This window comes from Balaenoptera musculus, chromosome 3, assembly GCF_009873245.2.
Source record: "Balaenoptera musculus isolate JJ_BM4_2016_0621 chromosome 3, mBalMus1.pri.v3, whole genome shotgun sequence".
Taxonomy (NCBI): Eukaryota; Metazoa; Chordata; class Mammalia; order Artiodactyla; family Balaenopteridae; genus Balaenoptera; species Balaenoptera musculus.
In genome coordinates, this window is record NC_045787.1 from 115,071,101 (window position 1) to 115,087,597 (window position 16,497).

Genomic DNA, 16,497 nt, shown 5'->3' on the forward strand with positions numbered 1-16,497 from the left:
TGCTTTATGTATGTTTTCTCTCAATTAATAGCACTCCCCTTTTACAGATGAGGAAACAGCCTCAGGGAAGTTAAATGACTTCCCAAAGTCACAGAGCCACTGGCTGGTAAACAGCTGGGTCCCAACTGGGGTTTTCCAACTCCTGGGCCCAGACCCTCCCCACGGGGCCTGTTACTGGATGCCCTGGACTGACCACCCAGCACGTCACCTGGGGACCTCAGGGCCCTATCACCCAAAGACCACCAAAGCACTGTGCCCAGTCTGCACAGACACATAGTAAACAGACAGACAATGGCCTTCATGCTACCATTTAATGGCCAGGCCAGCACTGCCCAGATGATGCCCAGGCCCCAGTGGGGAAGTCCTCCCTCCTAGCTGGTATCCCCTGAAGAGCCCACCCCAGCTGGTGCCCCTCAGCCTCACGAGCAGCGTCCCAGTCCAGTCCCAGTGTCAGGGGCAGCCTCATCTTAGCTCCTTCAGCAAGCTGTTGATAGAGCCCAGGAGTTCCCAGAAGTAGCCCTCATCCTCGCCATCCTGGAGCTCCAGGGCAGCCAGTGCCTGGTACTCAGCCTGGAGGGTGACCAGCGTCCTGTTGAGCTGCGGGTCCTGACGGTAGCGGTCCCGACAGGTGGCCAGGAGGGCACGCAGCGTCTGTAGGACCTTTTCGCGGGCATCGTGCTCTGGCAGTGCCAGGAGGTGGGCAGTGATCTCGCACCAGCCCTGTTCCTGAAGGCCTGGCAGGAGGTGCACCTGGCGGTACTGCTGCAGCTTCTCTGGGGACGTCTCCCGCATCAACTCGGCCTCCTCCTCAGCAAACATCTGCCATCCGCATGGCCAGGGGCCGGGGTGTGGGAAGGGGAGAGAACACACAGAGAGCAGTTAGCCCTGCCTTTCAGACTCGAAGGCACATGGCTGACCCATGAGTCTGCACCCTCTTCCTCCTTCCCGTGGGCCTCAAAGGCCCTTCATGGGAGAAGGCCAACTGGACTCACAGCTTCACACATGCTCTCCAGCCCATCCATACGTCCACCCATCTCTCCATCCATCCACTCATCAAAAACAACTGTGTAATGTGCCAGGTGCTGGAGAAACCAAGATGGAGACATGGTCCCTGCCCTCAAGGAGCTCAGGATCTAGCAGGAGATTAAACATTAACTGAATAAGTCCTAAATATCATGATACATTTCATCCAGCAGGGTGGTGTGAAGGCAGACAGTCTGGATTCAAATTCCTGCTCCACCACTGACAGCTGAATGACGGAATGACCTTGGGCTAGCATTTGCCTCCCTAAGACCCAATGCCATCATCTCTCATGTGGAGGAGAGGACGTAAGCCCTTCAGGACTGTTGGGAGGACTCAGTGGGACAGTGACCATGCAGCCAGTGCCCAGCACACAGAGCACACCCACAATGTGAGCTTCGCCATCAACAAACGTTAGCTGTACCAGCAGCAGCATCACATCGCCATCACCACAACTACAGATCCACTCCCTCAGAGGAGTTAGGGCATGGGCGACAGAGGAGGCTGGCATTTCCCTGAGTCTTGAGGGGCTTGTGGGAGTTGCCCAAGGGGACAAGGGTGGAGGGTCCACACACACAGGAGGGTTGCGACAATAGGCCTGGGCCCACCTCATGTTTGAAGACCAGCAGGCTGTTATGGTCGATGGGGCACGAGGGCCAGGCTGGGGCCCAGAATGCTCAGAGCCCTGGGCGTCCCTGGCCATTATGCTGAGGGCCTGGGGAGTTGAGGAAAGTTTGGGCAGGAAGTCACATGCATGGCCTGTGTCTGGTAAGTGCAGAAACCCAGCCCCATCAGAATATGGTGGGAACCGATCCTGCCAGGCTGCCCGAGGCAGGAAAGGAAACATCTGAAACCTGACAAGTTACCAACTTATTTCACAATGCAGAGTACTAACCACTATACCATCACAGCAAGCCACCAGGAGTCTACCAACTTACTTCAAATGTCAGAGGAAGGCTATGCAGAGATGGAGGGTCGGCAGTGGGTAGAGATGTCCCATACTGGTTGTACTAAATGTGCTTGCAAGGAGAAAGAAGAAATCACTGCCCTAACTCCAGGGGAGGATGAGGCATGCAGATGACAGGGAAGGCAAGAGGGAAGCCCAGAAAAAGATCAGGGGCCACAGTGGACCACCTGATGGCTTTGGCGATTGCTGGAGCTGGCAGAGGAAGCAGGGGAGGAGGGGGGTCAGCATCCTGGGACAGAAAAAGCTGAGAGGGATGTAGTAGTCCTTTCCTAACCTACTCCCAAGTCCTGCCAGCTCCACCTCCAAACACATCCCAGTCCTCCCAGCTCTCTGCTCCATGGGCCCTGCTCCTCACTGCACTTTTGCAGTCCCCTGCCTCCCGCTCCCAGCCTGCATCCTCCAGTCCTCTGACAGCAGACAATGTGGCACAGCCCCAAACCCTTCACAACTTGGCATTTCTGATGATAAAGACTGACTCCCTTCCCTGGGACTTGGAGGCTCTTCAGGATCTGCCCCTGCCTGCACGTGGGCGCCTCCCCACACATGCCCTCACTCTGGCACCTGTCACACTAACTCTCCCCCAGGACCTATGTATGTGCAGCTCCCACTTCCAGGCACCCTCTCACCCAACACTGACTCCACAGTCAACTTGACTCACCCCTCATTTCTCACTCAGCACCTCCTTTGACTCCTCAGAAGAGGTTAGGGCCCTGATCATAAGCCTCCAGGGCCTACATGCTCTAGGAGATTCTCTGATAAATGTCTGCCTGAAAGCACCAGGAGGGCAGGGACCATGGGGCTGGCACAGCACTGGCAGGGCAGACGACCAGTCAACACTTGTGGAAGGAACCAGCGGGCAGGTCACCTCTGCGGCCCTTTGGCTCCAAGAAGGCACGAGAGGACGTGGGCTCATGACCACAGGAGGGCATCCCAGCTCTGCAGGAGCCCAGACGTCAGGGCACAGTTTCTTAGTGGAGGGCCCACCAAGAGCCAAGGGGCAGAAGAAGAAATGCCTGGGGTCTGGCAGACCACAGAAGGGGTAAGCCGGTGAGCCAAGGACCCTAACAATCTGAGAGGTGGTCCCACACTCTCATGGGAATTCTGCCTTCAGCTGCTACCTCCCGACACCAATGATGCCCTCAAGGTGCATGGCACCCTCCGGTTGGCAACCTGTCACACCTCTACCTTCAGGCAGCTCTGGACCCATCCCCAGATGGGTTTGGCTAGTTTGACTAGTTCTTTACTCTCTCTGAGAAACCATAAGAACAAGAAGCCCTGACTGCCTCAAGTGTAAAGTATGGCTGTCATCTGTTCTAACACTCTCTGGCTGAAACTCCTCCACCGTCCTCCTCCCGCAGGAGGATGGCTGTCTCCATACTGTTTGCAGAGAGACGCCACTCCCTCCCTGATCTTCACAGCACCCCAAAGCCTCAAAGGCCGGCTCCGGGGCCAGCTGACTCAGGGGCCTGCCTCTCACCAGGGCAGCCTTGGTGAGACTGCCAGTGGTAGCTCTCCGGGGATGAGGCAAAGTCACAGGGCCCGCTACGCCAGGGCTGAGGGCAGCAAAGAGACACCCAAGTCACGAGGGGAAAGTGATAGGTTCCTCCTGGGAAATGCCAAGCCTATGTACATGTCCTTCCCCTGGCTTGCTGGCCCACTCCCAGGATGTCAGCTGTGCCCCGGCCTTATTAATTGGACGTGAGGACCACATGGCTGCCTGCTGTTCTGAGAAACTGGGTTTCTGCAGCTTAGAGGGGTGGAGGAAGAGAAAGGGGGAGAGGGGGAGAGAGAGAGGGAGAGACTGAGAGACAAGACAGGACAAGAGAGACAGACAGAGTGAGTGAGTGCACACACACAAAAGCCAACAGGTGGAGAGAAAAGCAGCAACAGACAACCCTGATCCTTGGCCTGAGGCCTGGGGGGAGGGGTGCACAGGGGGGGGGGCAGGGAGGAAGGGCTGGGCCCCTCTGCCTCCAGCATTCAGAAGTGGTTTCCAGCGGCTGCCCAGCCCTGCTCCACTAATCCGCAGTTGGCTGTAGGGAGAGTGTGGCCCCAGAGAGGCAGCTGAGAAAACCCTGCCAATGCTCTCTGCAGCAGCTGAATTAAGAATCAGCCCTGGCTGGTTTTACCCTCTCCTTAATTAAGACACTTCTCAGGCTCACAAACACCAAAGTGGTCTGGGCACCAAGTCTCCTCCCAGATGGCAAGCCCGTGGGTCCCTGGGTCCCTCAGTGGCAGCCAGTCTGAGTCCCTGCCCAGAGCCAAAGCTCCCAGAGAAGGCACCTCCAGGTTTCTAGAATCTTAAGATTCAGCATCATTCCAGCCCCTGGCTCCTCAGTCTCCTGGCTGCTGTGATGGCTCCCAGACACAGCTGCTCCATCCCACCTGCTCCTGGTCACCCGCACCCTATGTTTCAGCCAAATGACCTTTTATTCCATGAAGGGCTGATACTGGCTGTTTCTGGCTTCTGGTCACACTGACCCTTCATCATGCTGACCCCTGTGCTTGCACACTTGGCCCTGACCACTGCCAGCGCCCCCTCCTCCCCTCCCACTCCTCACCAGCCCTCAGGTTTTAGCTCAGCAGCCGCTTCCCACAGGACATCCGCCCTGACATCTCAGAAATCCTGGGCTCCACAGCATCCCTGTCTGCCCAGCTCAGGGCTGGCATGTTTGCTCAGGATACTCAGCTATGAGGATGGAGGGAATGGATGGAAGATATGGGGAGGGGGGAGGGGGGAGGGTCAAATGGCCAGAAACAAACACAAAGCAAAGTGCACGGGAGGCAGGACAGGCCTGGGCACTCACCTTCTCAGTGACCAGGTCGTAGAGCAGAGTGACCACGCGCACGGCCAGCACCTCCATGCCCTTCTCCTGGACCAGACTCCTCAGCACCTGCAGCCCCCCCAGCTTCAGGAACTGCTGCTGGGCATAGGGGAAGTGTCGCAATAAGGAGCACAGGGCAAATAGAACCTGGGGAGGCACAGATCCAGATGGGTGAGGAGCCACAGAAACTAGGCCTTGGGGCAGGCACCCAGAGGTGCCCCAGCTACCCCAGCCCAGCTCCCATTCTTCCTGGCCCCACCCACCACCCTTGGGTACAGCTCACCCCAGCACCCAGGGCTGTGAGAGCCAGGAGAGACATCAGACACCTTCAACACCACCCAGTGGACAAACGGAGGCCCAGGGCAGGAAGCCAGGGTGTTGAACCTGAGACTGCACCATGGGAGCAGGCCTCCAGACGCCTCACATGCTGCTGTGCTGCTTTAGGTGAAGGGGACCTCTCCCCCTACGCCACCCAGCGGATGGCCACTCAGGCCCCCAAGGGTGATGTGTACAACCTGGAAAGGGACCCTCGCCTTTTAGGCTCCACAGGTGTGCTGGGGTCTGGGCGGGAAAAAGGCAGCAGAAACATACCTTCTTCTTTGCAGTGAGAGACTGCTCCGTGGCCAGAACGACCAGCAACTTCTGCAAGGCTCCTCCCTCAATGGCTTCCACCTGGACCTTTGGGTTGCTGGAGGGGGAAGCACAGGAAAGCAGGACTTTGCACCTACCTACCAACTTGGCGGTACGCCCCTGGGCCCAACCCAGGTAAGAGGGCTACCACCACAGCAGCCATCCCTGGGGAGGAACAAGGTGCACAGGGGGTGTTCCCACTCCGGACAACCTAGAACTTATCTGGGGAAACAGAAACAAACTGATGTAGGTCCACCTGGGTACAATGGCCTATGGCACAGACAACAGGGCCAAGGGCCCCAGGCCAGTGTCCACTCCCTATCAGCCAATGGGCTGGGGTGATCTGGGAATGGAAATCACCTCTACCATTTTAAGATCCCTCTGATGCTAAAGGTGCTACTTCAGTGTCCCTCCTATGGAAAGCCTTCCTCCACGCTCCTCAAGCCAGCCTTACGTGCTTCCCCCTTCCATGATCCCAGGTGCATCACACTCCGGGGAATCACTAACGATCTGTTCCTTTCAGGGTGTGGAGCTCCAGGGCCAGAGACCCCTTCCTCTCTCTCCCCTCCTGGGTGCAGCACACAGACAGTATGGAGTAAACACTTATGGGAGGGAGGCAGGCAGAAAGAACAATATCCAGGGAGCCTTTGCATCCCTGAGTAGATCCCCAAATAGGACAAACCCAGCTGCCTCCCTGCTGGACTCTCCACTATGTGACAGCTGCTACTATGATTGTCCCTGTATCTCAGCACTCAGCACAGGGTCTGCCATGGCGTAGGGCCCTGGACAGTAAGGAGTGAATGAAGCAACATATGTGTACAACCATGACTGCATCAACCAACAAACGGGCAACACTGAAACACAAAGAACCCAGAGCTGCCTCTGGAACTCCAGTCCCCATTCTGGGCTAGAGAAAGAGTGATGAGCTTCAAACAAATATTTCAGGCAAAGCGCTCATGGATGAAAGGATGGGGGTCCTGGAGGGTGAGACCTCCTCTAGGGCAGGGTGCCAGACAGGGACATGGCTGGGAACCCCTTACTTTCTAAGATCAAACTGATGATGAATTAAGGAGCAAGTGCCAAGTGCAGGGATCTGTGTAGTTAGGCCTTCGAGGAAGGTCAAGACTCCCTCATCAGCAGCTTATGAGGCCTCAGAAAAGAAAGGTGGCAGGCATGTAAAAAGCCTGAGACCAGCAACAAGAGGAGAGGCTGGACCAGAGGTGAGACAGTGGCTGTCACCCTCACCCAGACAGCAAGCACACAGAGGGCACCCAGTCTCTTCTGGGCTCTGGCTGCCTTATCTTAGCATGGCCACCACAAAGTACCCTGGAGACCCAAAAAGCACCTGTTTCTCCTAACCCCCAATCTTAGCAGGGGGCCCTCAGAACATCTTGGAGAGTAAGGCAGAGTACAGACAAATCAGAGAGTCGATTCCTGGTCCAAAACCCAGAGAAAAGGGGAGGCAGGTAACAAGAGAGAGAGCACACTGCTTGCTGCTCACAGGAGACAGCCTGGCATACAGCAGGCACCCCATACAAGCGGGCCGGATGGTACGGTAATGGGGCCCAAGTGAGTCCTTGATGGTCCACCCACTACTCCTACCAGGCACCAGCTTCAAGGTTCGAAGCAGACTTAGCACATGGAGCCAGTTTTCCTGCTGTAAAATGGGAGGCGCCTGCATCCCTCTGCATCTTCTCTGCAAAAGGATGCGCAGGGTGGGTGCCGGCCTTTCCCACTGCAACTTCACTTGTGTCTGAGGAGCAGCCTGGAGATGCACTGGGGCCCCTGGGGAAGAAGGCTGACAGCTCCTCTCCAGACAGGCAGGTGGGCGCCGATGCACAGAGTATGGAGCTGAGCCTCTCCCCTGCCCCCTGCTCCCCCAACTTGAGAAAGTCAGCTGCTTCATCAAAGCGTGAGTTAATTAGGGCTGTCTCTGCCGTCATGTGTCTGAGGAACGCTCACCCACAACAGGCAGGGTCTAGGAAAAGAAGTCGACCACGCTGAGAAATTCACACAAACGTCAAACGCAGCCTCCCAAGGAAGGGGGGCTGTGAGGCCCAACATCTCATCAGCCTCAGGGAATAGCACCTAGGAGCCCCATCCCCAGTGGGCCTGCAGAGCGGCACAGACAAGGCCCTCCAAAGACGTCATGTGAAGCTTCATCCTTGTCTACAGATCTGCTGAGAACAAGACCCAGAAACAATCACCTGGCTAACCCCGAAAGACAAGCTCAGAGCTCAGGAGCAGAGGGGCCTCCAAGGAGACCCAGCCTAAGCAGCTCCCAGAGTAGCAGCCCTGTCACCAACTGGGGCAGTATTGGGAGAGGGGAGAGACATGAAGAATACTGGGACTCTGCCCACCCAGGTTTCACCTGGTAGAAGGGGAGAGAAGACTCAAACCCCAAAGGGAACCACAGCACAAACAATAAAACAAACTACCAGGGGCAAAAGGGGAGGGCACATACTGTGTAGGCAAGTTCCTAGGATCCTCCAGAGAAAGAATAAGCCAATGGGAGTAAACAAAAGATGCCAAAAGCCAAGAAGAGATATGGCTTCCCCAGCATTTTTGTCCATCAGAGCCACGATGTGAGTTAGAAAGGGCCAGAAAGCACTGTCCTAGGAAAGATCTAGAGGCAAGGCACTGGCCAGGCAGTTGCTCAGAGAAGCCCCATGTGCAGAACAGATCCTTGGGGACACTCAGCCTGTTCTCTGCCACTCAACACTCAACAAGCCAGGCTCCACACATAGGAGAGACACCACACCACCATATCCTACTTACAGGTTTCAGAGTGAATAAATGAACGGCTATGTAACTTTAGGCCGTACCAGGTGGCTCTGAACCTAAGGTCTGTGGGGGTTCAGAGAAAGAATAAGAAAGTCTGGTCTGGAAGAGCCAGGAGGGCTGCCTGGAAGAAGAGAGACTGCAGAAGACTGGAGTACAAGTGAGGAAGACAGCCTGTGCACCAGACGACAGGCATGTGCTCAGGGAACAGCATGAGCATGTACAGAGAGGCAAGAAGACCATTCAGTGGAAGGCTGCCCTGAAGAATCATAGAAAACGGGGCTGAGGAGTGCAGCTGACTCCTGACACAAGGGCAGGTCAGGCTGCGACTGAGGATGGGGAGACACAGGACCCATATCCTGCCCAGCAAGTGGAACCTGCTCCTGCTTCTCCTTCCTCAACACACGCAAGGCAAAACGGGGAGTTGGAAACAAGCACTTCTAGGGCATACAGACACAAGAGAGGGCCCAGGAGAAGGGCCTGCCTCAGGACAGTGACCCCGGGGTGGGAGATGAGCTGGAGGGACACTCTGAGCCAGGCATAGCCCACCATTCCCAGGTCAGGCCGACTCTGTTACACCGTGTGTGTCGGTATCTGCCCAGCATCCTTTCTTCCTCACCAGGCACTGACACCCCTTTCTTCCCTTCCACTGATGGCTGCCTCTTCCACTCCTTGTGGTCCTGAGGGGGCAGGTCCCAACCCAAACCATCCCCATGGAGGGAAGCCATTTAGAGTAGGAAAGAATAGAACTCAAACACAGGAGAAGTAAACCAGAGAGAAAAAGGGAAAGCCTGGTGCCTTTTGCCACTTGCAAAAATCACTTTCATAAGGCAATGAATCTACTTTTTCACCTGCAGCAGAGTCCTGAAAACTTGGGTAAGTAGAGCAGGACCATGGGCCAAATGTGGGCCTGTGGCTGAGTGTGGCCAAGTGCGGCCTTAGCAGCCCTGGGCCCACACCCTGACTAGCTTAAATGAGGGAACCCACGTAACTCTGAGCTCTACCCCAGGCTTCAGGGCTTCAGTGGCTCCACAGACACATCAGGGGTTCCATACAATACCCTTCCGAAAAAAGCCTTTCAGTGCCACCCAGTCAAAGAGGCTGAGGAAACACAGCAGGAGGGTAGGAAAAACCAGGCTAGCATTTCCAGATGGCACTCAGTCCATCCAGGCAGGGACAGCAGAGAAGGGCTTTTCTTGAGCAATCTGCCCTAGAGGGGCAGACACCAACATGCTCTCAGAACCCCTCTCTCTCCAGGCAGCTCAGCCTTGGGCTCTCAATGCTCACTGCTATGTTTTGGGGGAAGAAATGCCCAAAATAGCTCAGAGTGAGGTCTACAGAATGTGCCAGGGCAAAAGCCTGGAGAACTCTTGGTGAGAATCCTGTAAACAATGGCTGATGACCTTGGGCAAGTCCCTTCACTTCGGTTTCTTCACCTGTGAGGCAGAGCTAAAACTACCTTGAGTTAAAGATAGAATAGCTAACGAGTGCCAAAATGCTAGACAATACATTGTGACCGGAAGATTATAATTATAGTGGGGTTGCTACACAAAGAGGCCAGACCATATCCTTGAGAACACTGCTTTTATTCAGCCCAGATGCCCCAGGCACATGTATGCTGGCCTCATCCCCCTCCTAGCCTACAGACTCAGGACCGGAGCTGTGGCCCACGCCTGAGGGTGGGGGTGGGGGTGGGGGTGTCTTGCTGGCTGGAAGATGGGTGTCCTGACAGCTGGCGATCTGAGTGAGTTGGAAGGGCAGGGGCCTGGCACGCCTCTCAGCAACATCAGTGGCGCTGGTGTGCTCAAAGTCAACAGAAGGATATTAAGGACGTAGCTCATCTCCAATGAGATAAATGAGAATAAACCTTGTTCAGGGCTAAGCTGGCTGGACTGAATAAATACCATTAGCACTTGGATTACCGGGATGTTCACAATCAGCAGGCGAGTCAGCTGTCTGTGTGCAGAGGGATGGCAGCAGCTGCTACTCTGTTAATCTTGGAGGCGGGGGGCGGGCGGGGTGCACGCAGAAATGGAAGTGATTGCATTCGCAGCAACCAAATGCTCTGGGTCAGGGTGACTGATGTGGGCAATATGCCAAGGGTCAGAGGTCATATTTCAGCTAACCAAGCTGAGCAAGTGTCTAGGGGTCATTGAGGAGGTGGTGGAGCTGATCTCAGGGTGGCCAGGGGGCTCATGAGAATGTTGCCCACTTCAGATTCAGAAGCTGCCCTCCTCCTTCCCTGTCACTCAGGACTCACAACATAATGTTCATGAAAATGTGAACATTTAGTTGTTCTAAAACTATTAGGAATTTCAAGATGGTGAGGGCAGAGCATTAAATCAAACACAGGCCCTCTTCAGTGTGGGGTCCTCTGCGATGCACAGGGCCATGAAGCAGGCACTGCTGGCACCAGGGTGTGTGCACAGAAACAGGAAATGCACAGAAATCCTGCGCACAGGTGAATCAGAACAACAAGGGCTAAAAAGGGAGTTTGAATCAGTGGAAAAGGAGAAAAACAAAAAGGCAGAGCTTCAGGACGGGAAATAAGGATTAGGTTGACTGGTCCGATGGGGGCTGAGGAAATACTAAGGTGAAACCCTTGGCACAGAGCCTGTGTCATCCGGAGTTTCAGTCCAAACCTAGATATCAGGCTTGTCCACGGCACACTGGGGACATGGGACACATGGGGTATGTGCCCTCTCATGAATCCTTGCAATATTTCTAAGTAGCACAATTATTATTTCTTCTGTCTTAATAACAGAAGAAAAAGCTGCCATTGTTCTGAAATGCTCTCTGCGAAGATGCTGTGCAGTAGGGACAGGGGGCACACCGCAGGCTTAATCATTTGTGATCCTGACTGATGACACTGTGCATGCTCATCTTCTTGCCCAGAGAGAAAGATTCCTTCTCCGATGGCCTCACCTTGTTTGTGCCCTAGCGTGTGGCCTTGATCACCTGTGAAACACAAGGACTTGCAGGATGTGTACTCCTGAAATAGGTTCATTAGGGATCTATAGTAGCCTGCCATCTAGGGATTAATAGGGTTAAGCATCTGTTAATCAAGATGTGGACAGTTACCAACTTAAATAAGAACAGAATAGGTTCACCAAAAAAATAAATGCCACGTACAACTCTTCCACATGGAAGTGAAGCCCCCAGGAGAAACAAAACATCCAGCCTGTTACGAGCTTCATACCACCTGACTATGGTGGGAACCACATTAGGCCCCTCAGAAGTTCTATCTGGACACCGGAGAAAAGAAGGAGAATCACTGGACCCATTCAAATACAGTCCCCAACCAGATGCCAGTCATGTAAGCAAATGTGGGACACCCACAGTTCACCACAATGATAAAGCTCACAACAGCATCTCTAGAACCTCTTTCCAGACACAAACACACAGAATGATAATCTTCCTACCTCTGGAGAGACAAAGGGGCCTCAGAGGAAGGGGCACTGAAGAATCTTCTTGACATCTGGTAGCTCTCAAACATAGCTCTGCATCACAATCACCTTGGGCATTTTCCCCCTCCCTTAAATCATTTCAGACTGGGCACTTAAAAACTACTACAGAAAATTATACAGAAAAATAACCTACAGAAAAGTTGCAAAATAAAAAAAGACTTCTATCAAGAGTCACCTGTTAACATTTTACTACATTTGCTTTCTCATTTTCTCTCTCTATGTTTATACATTTTTTCTGAAACATTTGCGAGTAAGTTGCAGATTTGATGCAACTTTACCTGTATATGTATCAAGTGTGTATTTCCTAAGAACATAACCACAGTACAGTTATCAAAATCAGGAAATTAACATTGACACATGATCTACAGATATTCAGATTTTGCCAACTGTCCCAATAATATCCTTTTTAGAAAAATAATTTTGGTCCAAGGTCCAATCCAGGACTTACATGATGAATTGAGAAGCATGTCTTTGAATCTCCTTTAACCTTGACACACCCTTCCTTAGCCTGTCTTTGTCTTTCACTACATTGACAGTTTTTTTTGTTTTTTGTTTTTTTTTTACATTGACAGTTTTGAAGAGTACAGGCCAGTTGTAGAATGTCCCTCAGCCTGAACTTGATGCTTTTTCCTGATTAGATTGAGGTAGTGTCGGTTGGCAAGAATGCCACAAAAGTAATGTCTTGTCTTTCTCGGTGCATCATATCAGGAGGCACATGATGTCATTCAGGCTCACAAGTGGCTGTGTTCACTTTGATTACTTGATCATGGTGGTGTCTGCCAGATTTCTCCACTATAAAGATACTATTTGTCCCTTTGGAATTGATAAATATTTTGAGAGGAGACTCTTTAAGATATGAAGACAGCCTGTTCCTCATCAAACTTTCACCCATTAGTTCTGGCATTCATCAGTAATTCTTTTTTTTTTTTTTTTTTAATTATGTTTTAGCTCCACAGAGTTTGTTTGGGTTTTTTAATTATTAATTTATTCATTTATTTTTGGCTGCGTCGGGTCTTCGTTGCTGCGCGCAGGCTTTTTCTAGTTGTGGCAAGCGGGGGCTACTCTTCGTTGCGGTGCGCGGGCTTCTCATTGCAGTGGCTTCTCTTGTTGCGGAGCACGGGCTCTCGGCCCATGCTTCAGTAGTTGTGGAGCACGGGCTCAGTAGCTCCGCGGCATGTGGGATCTTGCTGGACCAGGGCTTGAACCCGTGTCCCCTGCATTGGCAGGCGGATTCTCAACCACTGCACCACCAGGGAAGTCCCCAGTAATTCTTATTTAAAATAATTAATACCATGATGTTTGTCAAAGGATGATATTCAAACTCCATCATTGCTTCTATCTGTATTTGTTGGCACTCTACCTAAAAGAAGTTTTCCTTCTTCCTCACTTATTCATTCATTTATATCAGTATGGATTCTTATTTAATCTATGGGTTATAATCCAGTTCTACGATTATGTAAAATATACCTGAATAAATCTGAAAAAAAGAAATAGAGCCTTTTCATGTTGGTTTCTGTGTCTTTTTGACACATTTCCATCATTCTTTGAGCACCTCCATACTTTCTGGCACAAGATGTTCTTGTACAAGATATAGTACTTTTCCTACACCTGCTGTGGAATAAGCCATTTCTCCAAGGAGCACTTTGGGCACTTTCTGAAAATTCTAACAGATTCTAACCCTTACCCTACACATACTGAATCACAGTCTCAGAAGATAGGGCTTAAACACCTGATTTTTCACAAATGCTTCACATAAGCCTTACCAGGAGGCCTGGCACTGATCTGAGGACCAGCATTTGGGATAACTAGATCCAATGCCCAACCTTTTATCCAGTAAAGCATGTCTGATAACTGGCTGCCAGGTTGAAGATTACAGCAGTAGGGAGGCTCACCCTTATGTTAGCTTTAAACTCTTCCAATTGCTAGAAAAATGTCTTCTGTTCCCGAGCTAAAATCTGCTTTCATGAAGCTTATATCCACTGGTCCCAATCTGCCCTCTCAAAGTAGAGAGAGTCACCTGAACCTGCCCTGACAGGTCAGCCCCTCTGAACCTCAGAAGGCAAATGCCCAGAGAAAGATCCCCTCTCACAAATCTAGCCTCATGGGATCCAGCAGTCATTCTTCGTGTGACTCCTGAAATCCTTTGCCTTCTTGACAATGCTCTATGGGACACTGCCCCATGTACTGACGAATCCCTGCAGAGGTGGTATTCACATCTACCCACAGGGCTCCCCCTGGGCCAACCCCTCCAGAGTTCAGTGGTCCCAGCCACTCTGCCCCAAGGTCATCTGTCCCTAATACCTGAGGCACATCTAGGTTTTTGGCAGTAGTGTCACAAAACTGACTCAACACTGGGCCTGCCTAGGTCAAATCCCTGCAGGCTGTTCATATCACCCTCTGATGAGTCAAGTGTTCTCCAACATGGCCCTGAATACAAGTAGAGAAGGTAAAAAACAAGTTACAGATGATTCGGTGGACTGACACCATACTTTTGTTTCTGTGTGGTAAGACTTTAAAAAAAACAAAAAAACAAATATGGGTTATTTATAAAATTAAAAATTGAATAATAAAATTTTAAATGTTGCTTTGCTACCTGGGCCCTTCATCCTAGCCTGTCACTATTCTTCTGGATCTTCATTCTGTCTAACATGTTGGTTATCCCTTCCGAATCTGTGTCATCTGTCCCCATGCCCTCACATGAGAACCTGAATGCAGGTTGGACAAGCAGAGTCTGACATGAGCTCTTTGGCACATCACTACAGTGAAGGCTCTGTTGACACTTAACCACTTATAAACAAACCTTTATTAGGTCTGATTGTTAAAGACATGCGGATTTGTAGCTACTTGATCATCAATTTCTCTATCTGACCTATTAGATTATCATGAGATTCTGACAAATTCTTCTGAAATGCAGATTCCCTCTTTGTCTATAACATTGGTCTAATCTTCTAGGTTGGCAAATCTTCCTGAAAAAAGAAATTAGAATTAGGAGGGAGCACGAGAGTCTTCTGGGGTGCTGATAAAACCCTATTTCTTGACTCGGGTGGTAGTTACATGGGTATGTTCACTTCAAAAAAGTCATCAGTGGTATGCGTAAGATGGATGTACTATTCTGGAAGGAAGGGCAGGAGGAAGGAAGGGATATTAAGCTTTAAATCAGTCTATTTTCATGGAACACACATTAGCTCCAAGAGATCACCTCTCTTTAGAAATGCCCATAAATGAAGTCTCAAAAACTTGCCTTGTTATTTTGAAAAGCAAAAGAGTTACCATCCTGTCTCCTTACTCCTCTCTCAATGATGCTTAAACATTCACACATGCACAGGTCTCATGATGATATCATTAAGTTTTCATTTGATGTTTCAGACCCTAACTAATTTTAAGAAGCAAGTGGCTCTTCTCCTTCCTCACACTTTTGGGCTGAAGTTCTTCTTAGCCATGTTTGTTTTACTCTTTCTGGAGGGAAGGCCATTCTTCTTAAAAGAGAAGTTAGAGGCAAAATAGAATAGAGGATGGTGATGCCCTGTCATCTGCTACACTGAATCACCTGACTGAAGCAGCTGGCCCAACGCCTTCCCTGCCATTCCTCTCACTCTGAACAGTAACTGCTCAGGCAGGTCCTTTGCTCTAAGCATCCCAGGTTCCACCCACCTAGTATTCCTGACAGTGTTCTCAGAGATCTACACCTTTGTCCTCAGTTATAGGTCCCTTTATCATCTCTCAGACAAAAGCTCAACTCTAAGAGCTCCCCATGCAGCCTTGTTGGCCTGTTTTGGTGTCTCCTCTCTGTTCCTTGCAGTAATCACTTGTGACTATATTAAGCACATTTCATTGTTCAGACTATGAGTCATCCTTCCCTTCAAAGTTCTAGCCCAAACAACATATCTACTTTTTCCTGGACCTTCTAAAATCTGCTTTCCCCAAAACTCAGAGTTCTGCATTTCCCTTGGCTTCTCCAAACACAGCCGCTTTCTGCTAAAGTTTCCAACACCTTCACTTCACCAAACAAATCCTTCGTGATGCTCAGAATACAATTTCAGTGAAGCCCTTTTCCTTAATCTTCTGAGAGCTAAAACTGTTAGAAAAGTGAGTTAAGAATTAAAGCAATTCAAGAATTGATGAGAGTTTTGTTTTCTGCAGAAGGTTTCCCGCAAGACCTATAGCGCCACACCAACTTGCTTCTGCACCAAGTTTTATAATCTCAATTCAAAAAGCCTCTTCTGACTGTCATACAGAGTGAAGTAAGTCAGAAAGAGAAAAACAAATACCGTATGCTAACACATATATATGGAATCTTAAAAAAAAAAAAAAGGTTCTGAAGAACCTAGGGGCAGGACAGGAATAAAGACGCAGACGTAGAGAATGGACTTGAGGACACGGGGAGGGGGAAGGGTAAGCTGGGACAAAGTGAGAGAGTGGCATGGACATATATACACTACCAAATGTAAAATAGATAGCTAGTGGGAAGCAGCTGCATCACACGGGGAGATCAGCTCAGTGCTTTGTGACCACCTAGAGGGGTGGGATAGGGAGGGTGGGAGGGAGACACAAGAGGGAGGATATATGGGGATATATGTTTATGTATAGCTGATTCACTTTGTTATACAGCAGAAACTAACACAACATTGTAAAGCAATTATACTCCAATAAAGATGTTAAAAAAAAAAAGCCTATTCTACACTGAAGGTAAATAGCTGACATCTTATCCCAGGGTGTGTCTGTTTTTTGGTGGGCTAAGAGCCAGTGATCCGGACTTTTGTTTTACTGCAAAGCCCAAACTCAGTAAGCAAACTACTGAATAAGAGCT

General features: G+C 50.7%; 1 protein-coding gene across 7 annotated transcripts in view; it reads right to left on the minus strand.

The window, feature by feature from the left end:
- SIL1 (SIL1 nucleotide exchange factor) overlaps nt 1-16,497 on the minus strand; it is a 308,254-nt gene continuing 291,757 nt past the window's right edge. For all 7 annotated transcript variants that reach the window (XM_036846347.1, XM_036846353.1, XM_036846349.1 and 4 more), the window contains 3 exons: nt 5,404-5,500; nt 4,795-4,959; nt 1-819 (listed from right to left, as the gene is read on the minus strand). In XM_036846347.1, coding sequence (XP_036702242.1) covers nt 463-819; nt 4,795-4,959; nt 5,404-5,500 — 619 coding nt within the window. In that variant the 3' untranslated portion in view covers nt 1-462. The remainder of the gene's footprint in view (nt 820-4,794; nt 4,960-5,403; nt 5,501-16,497) is intronic.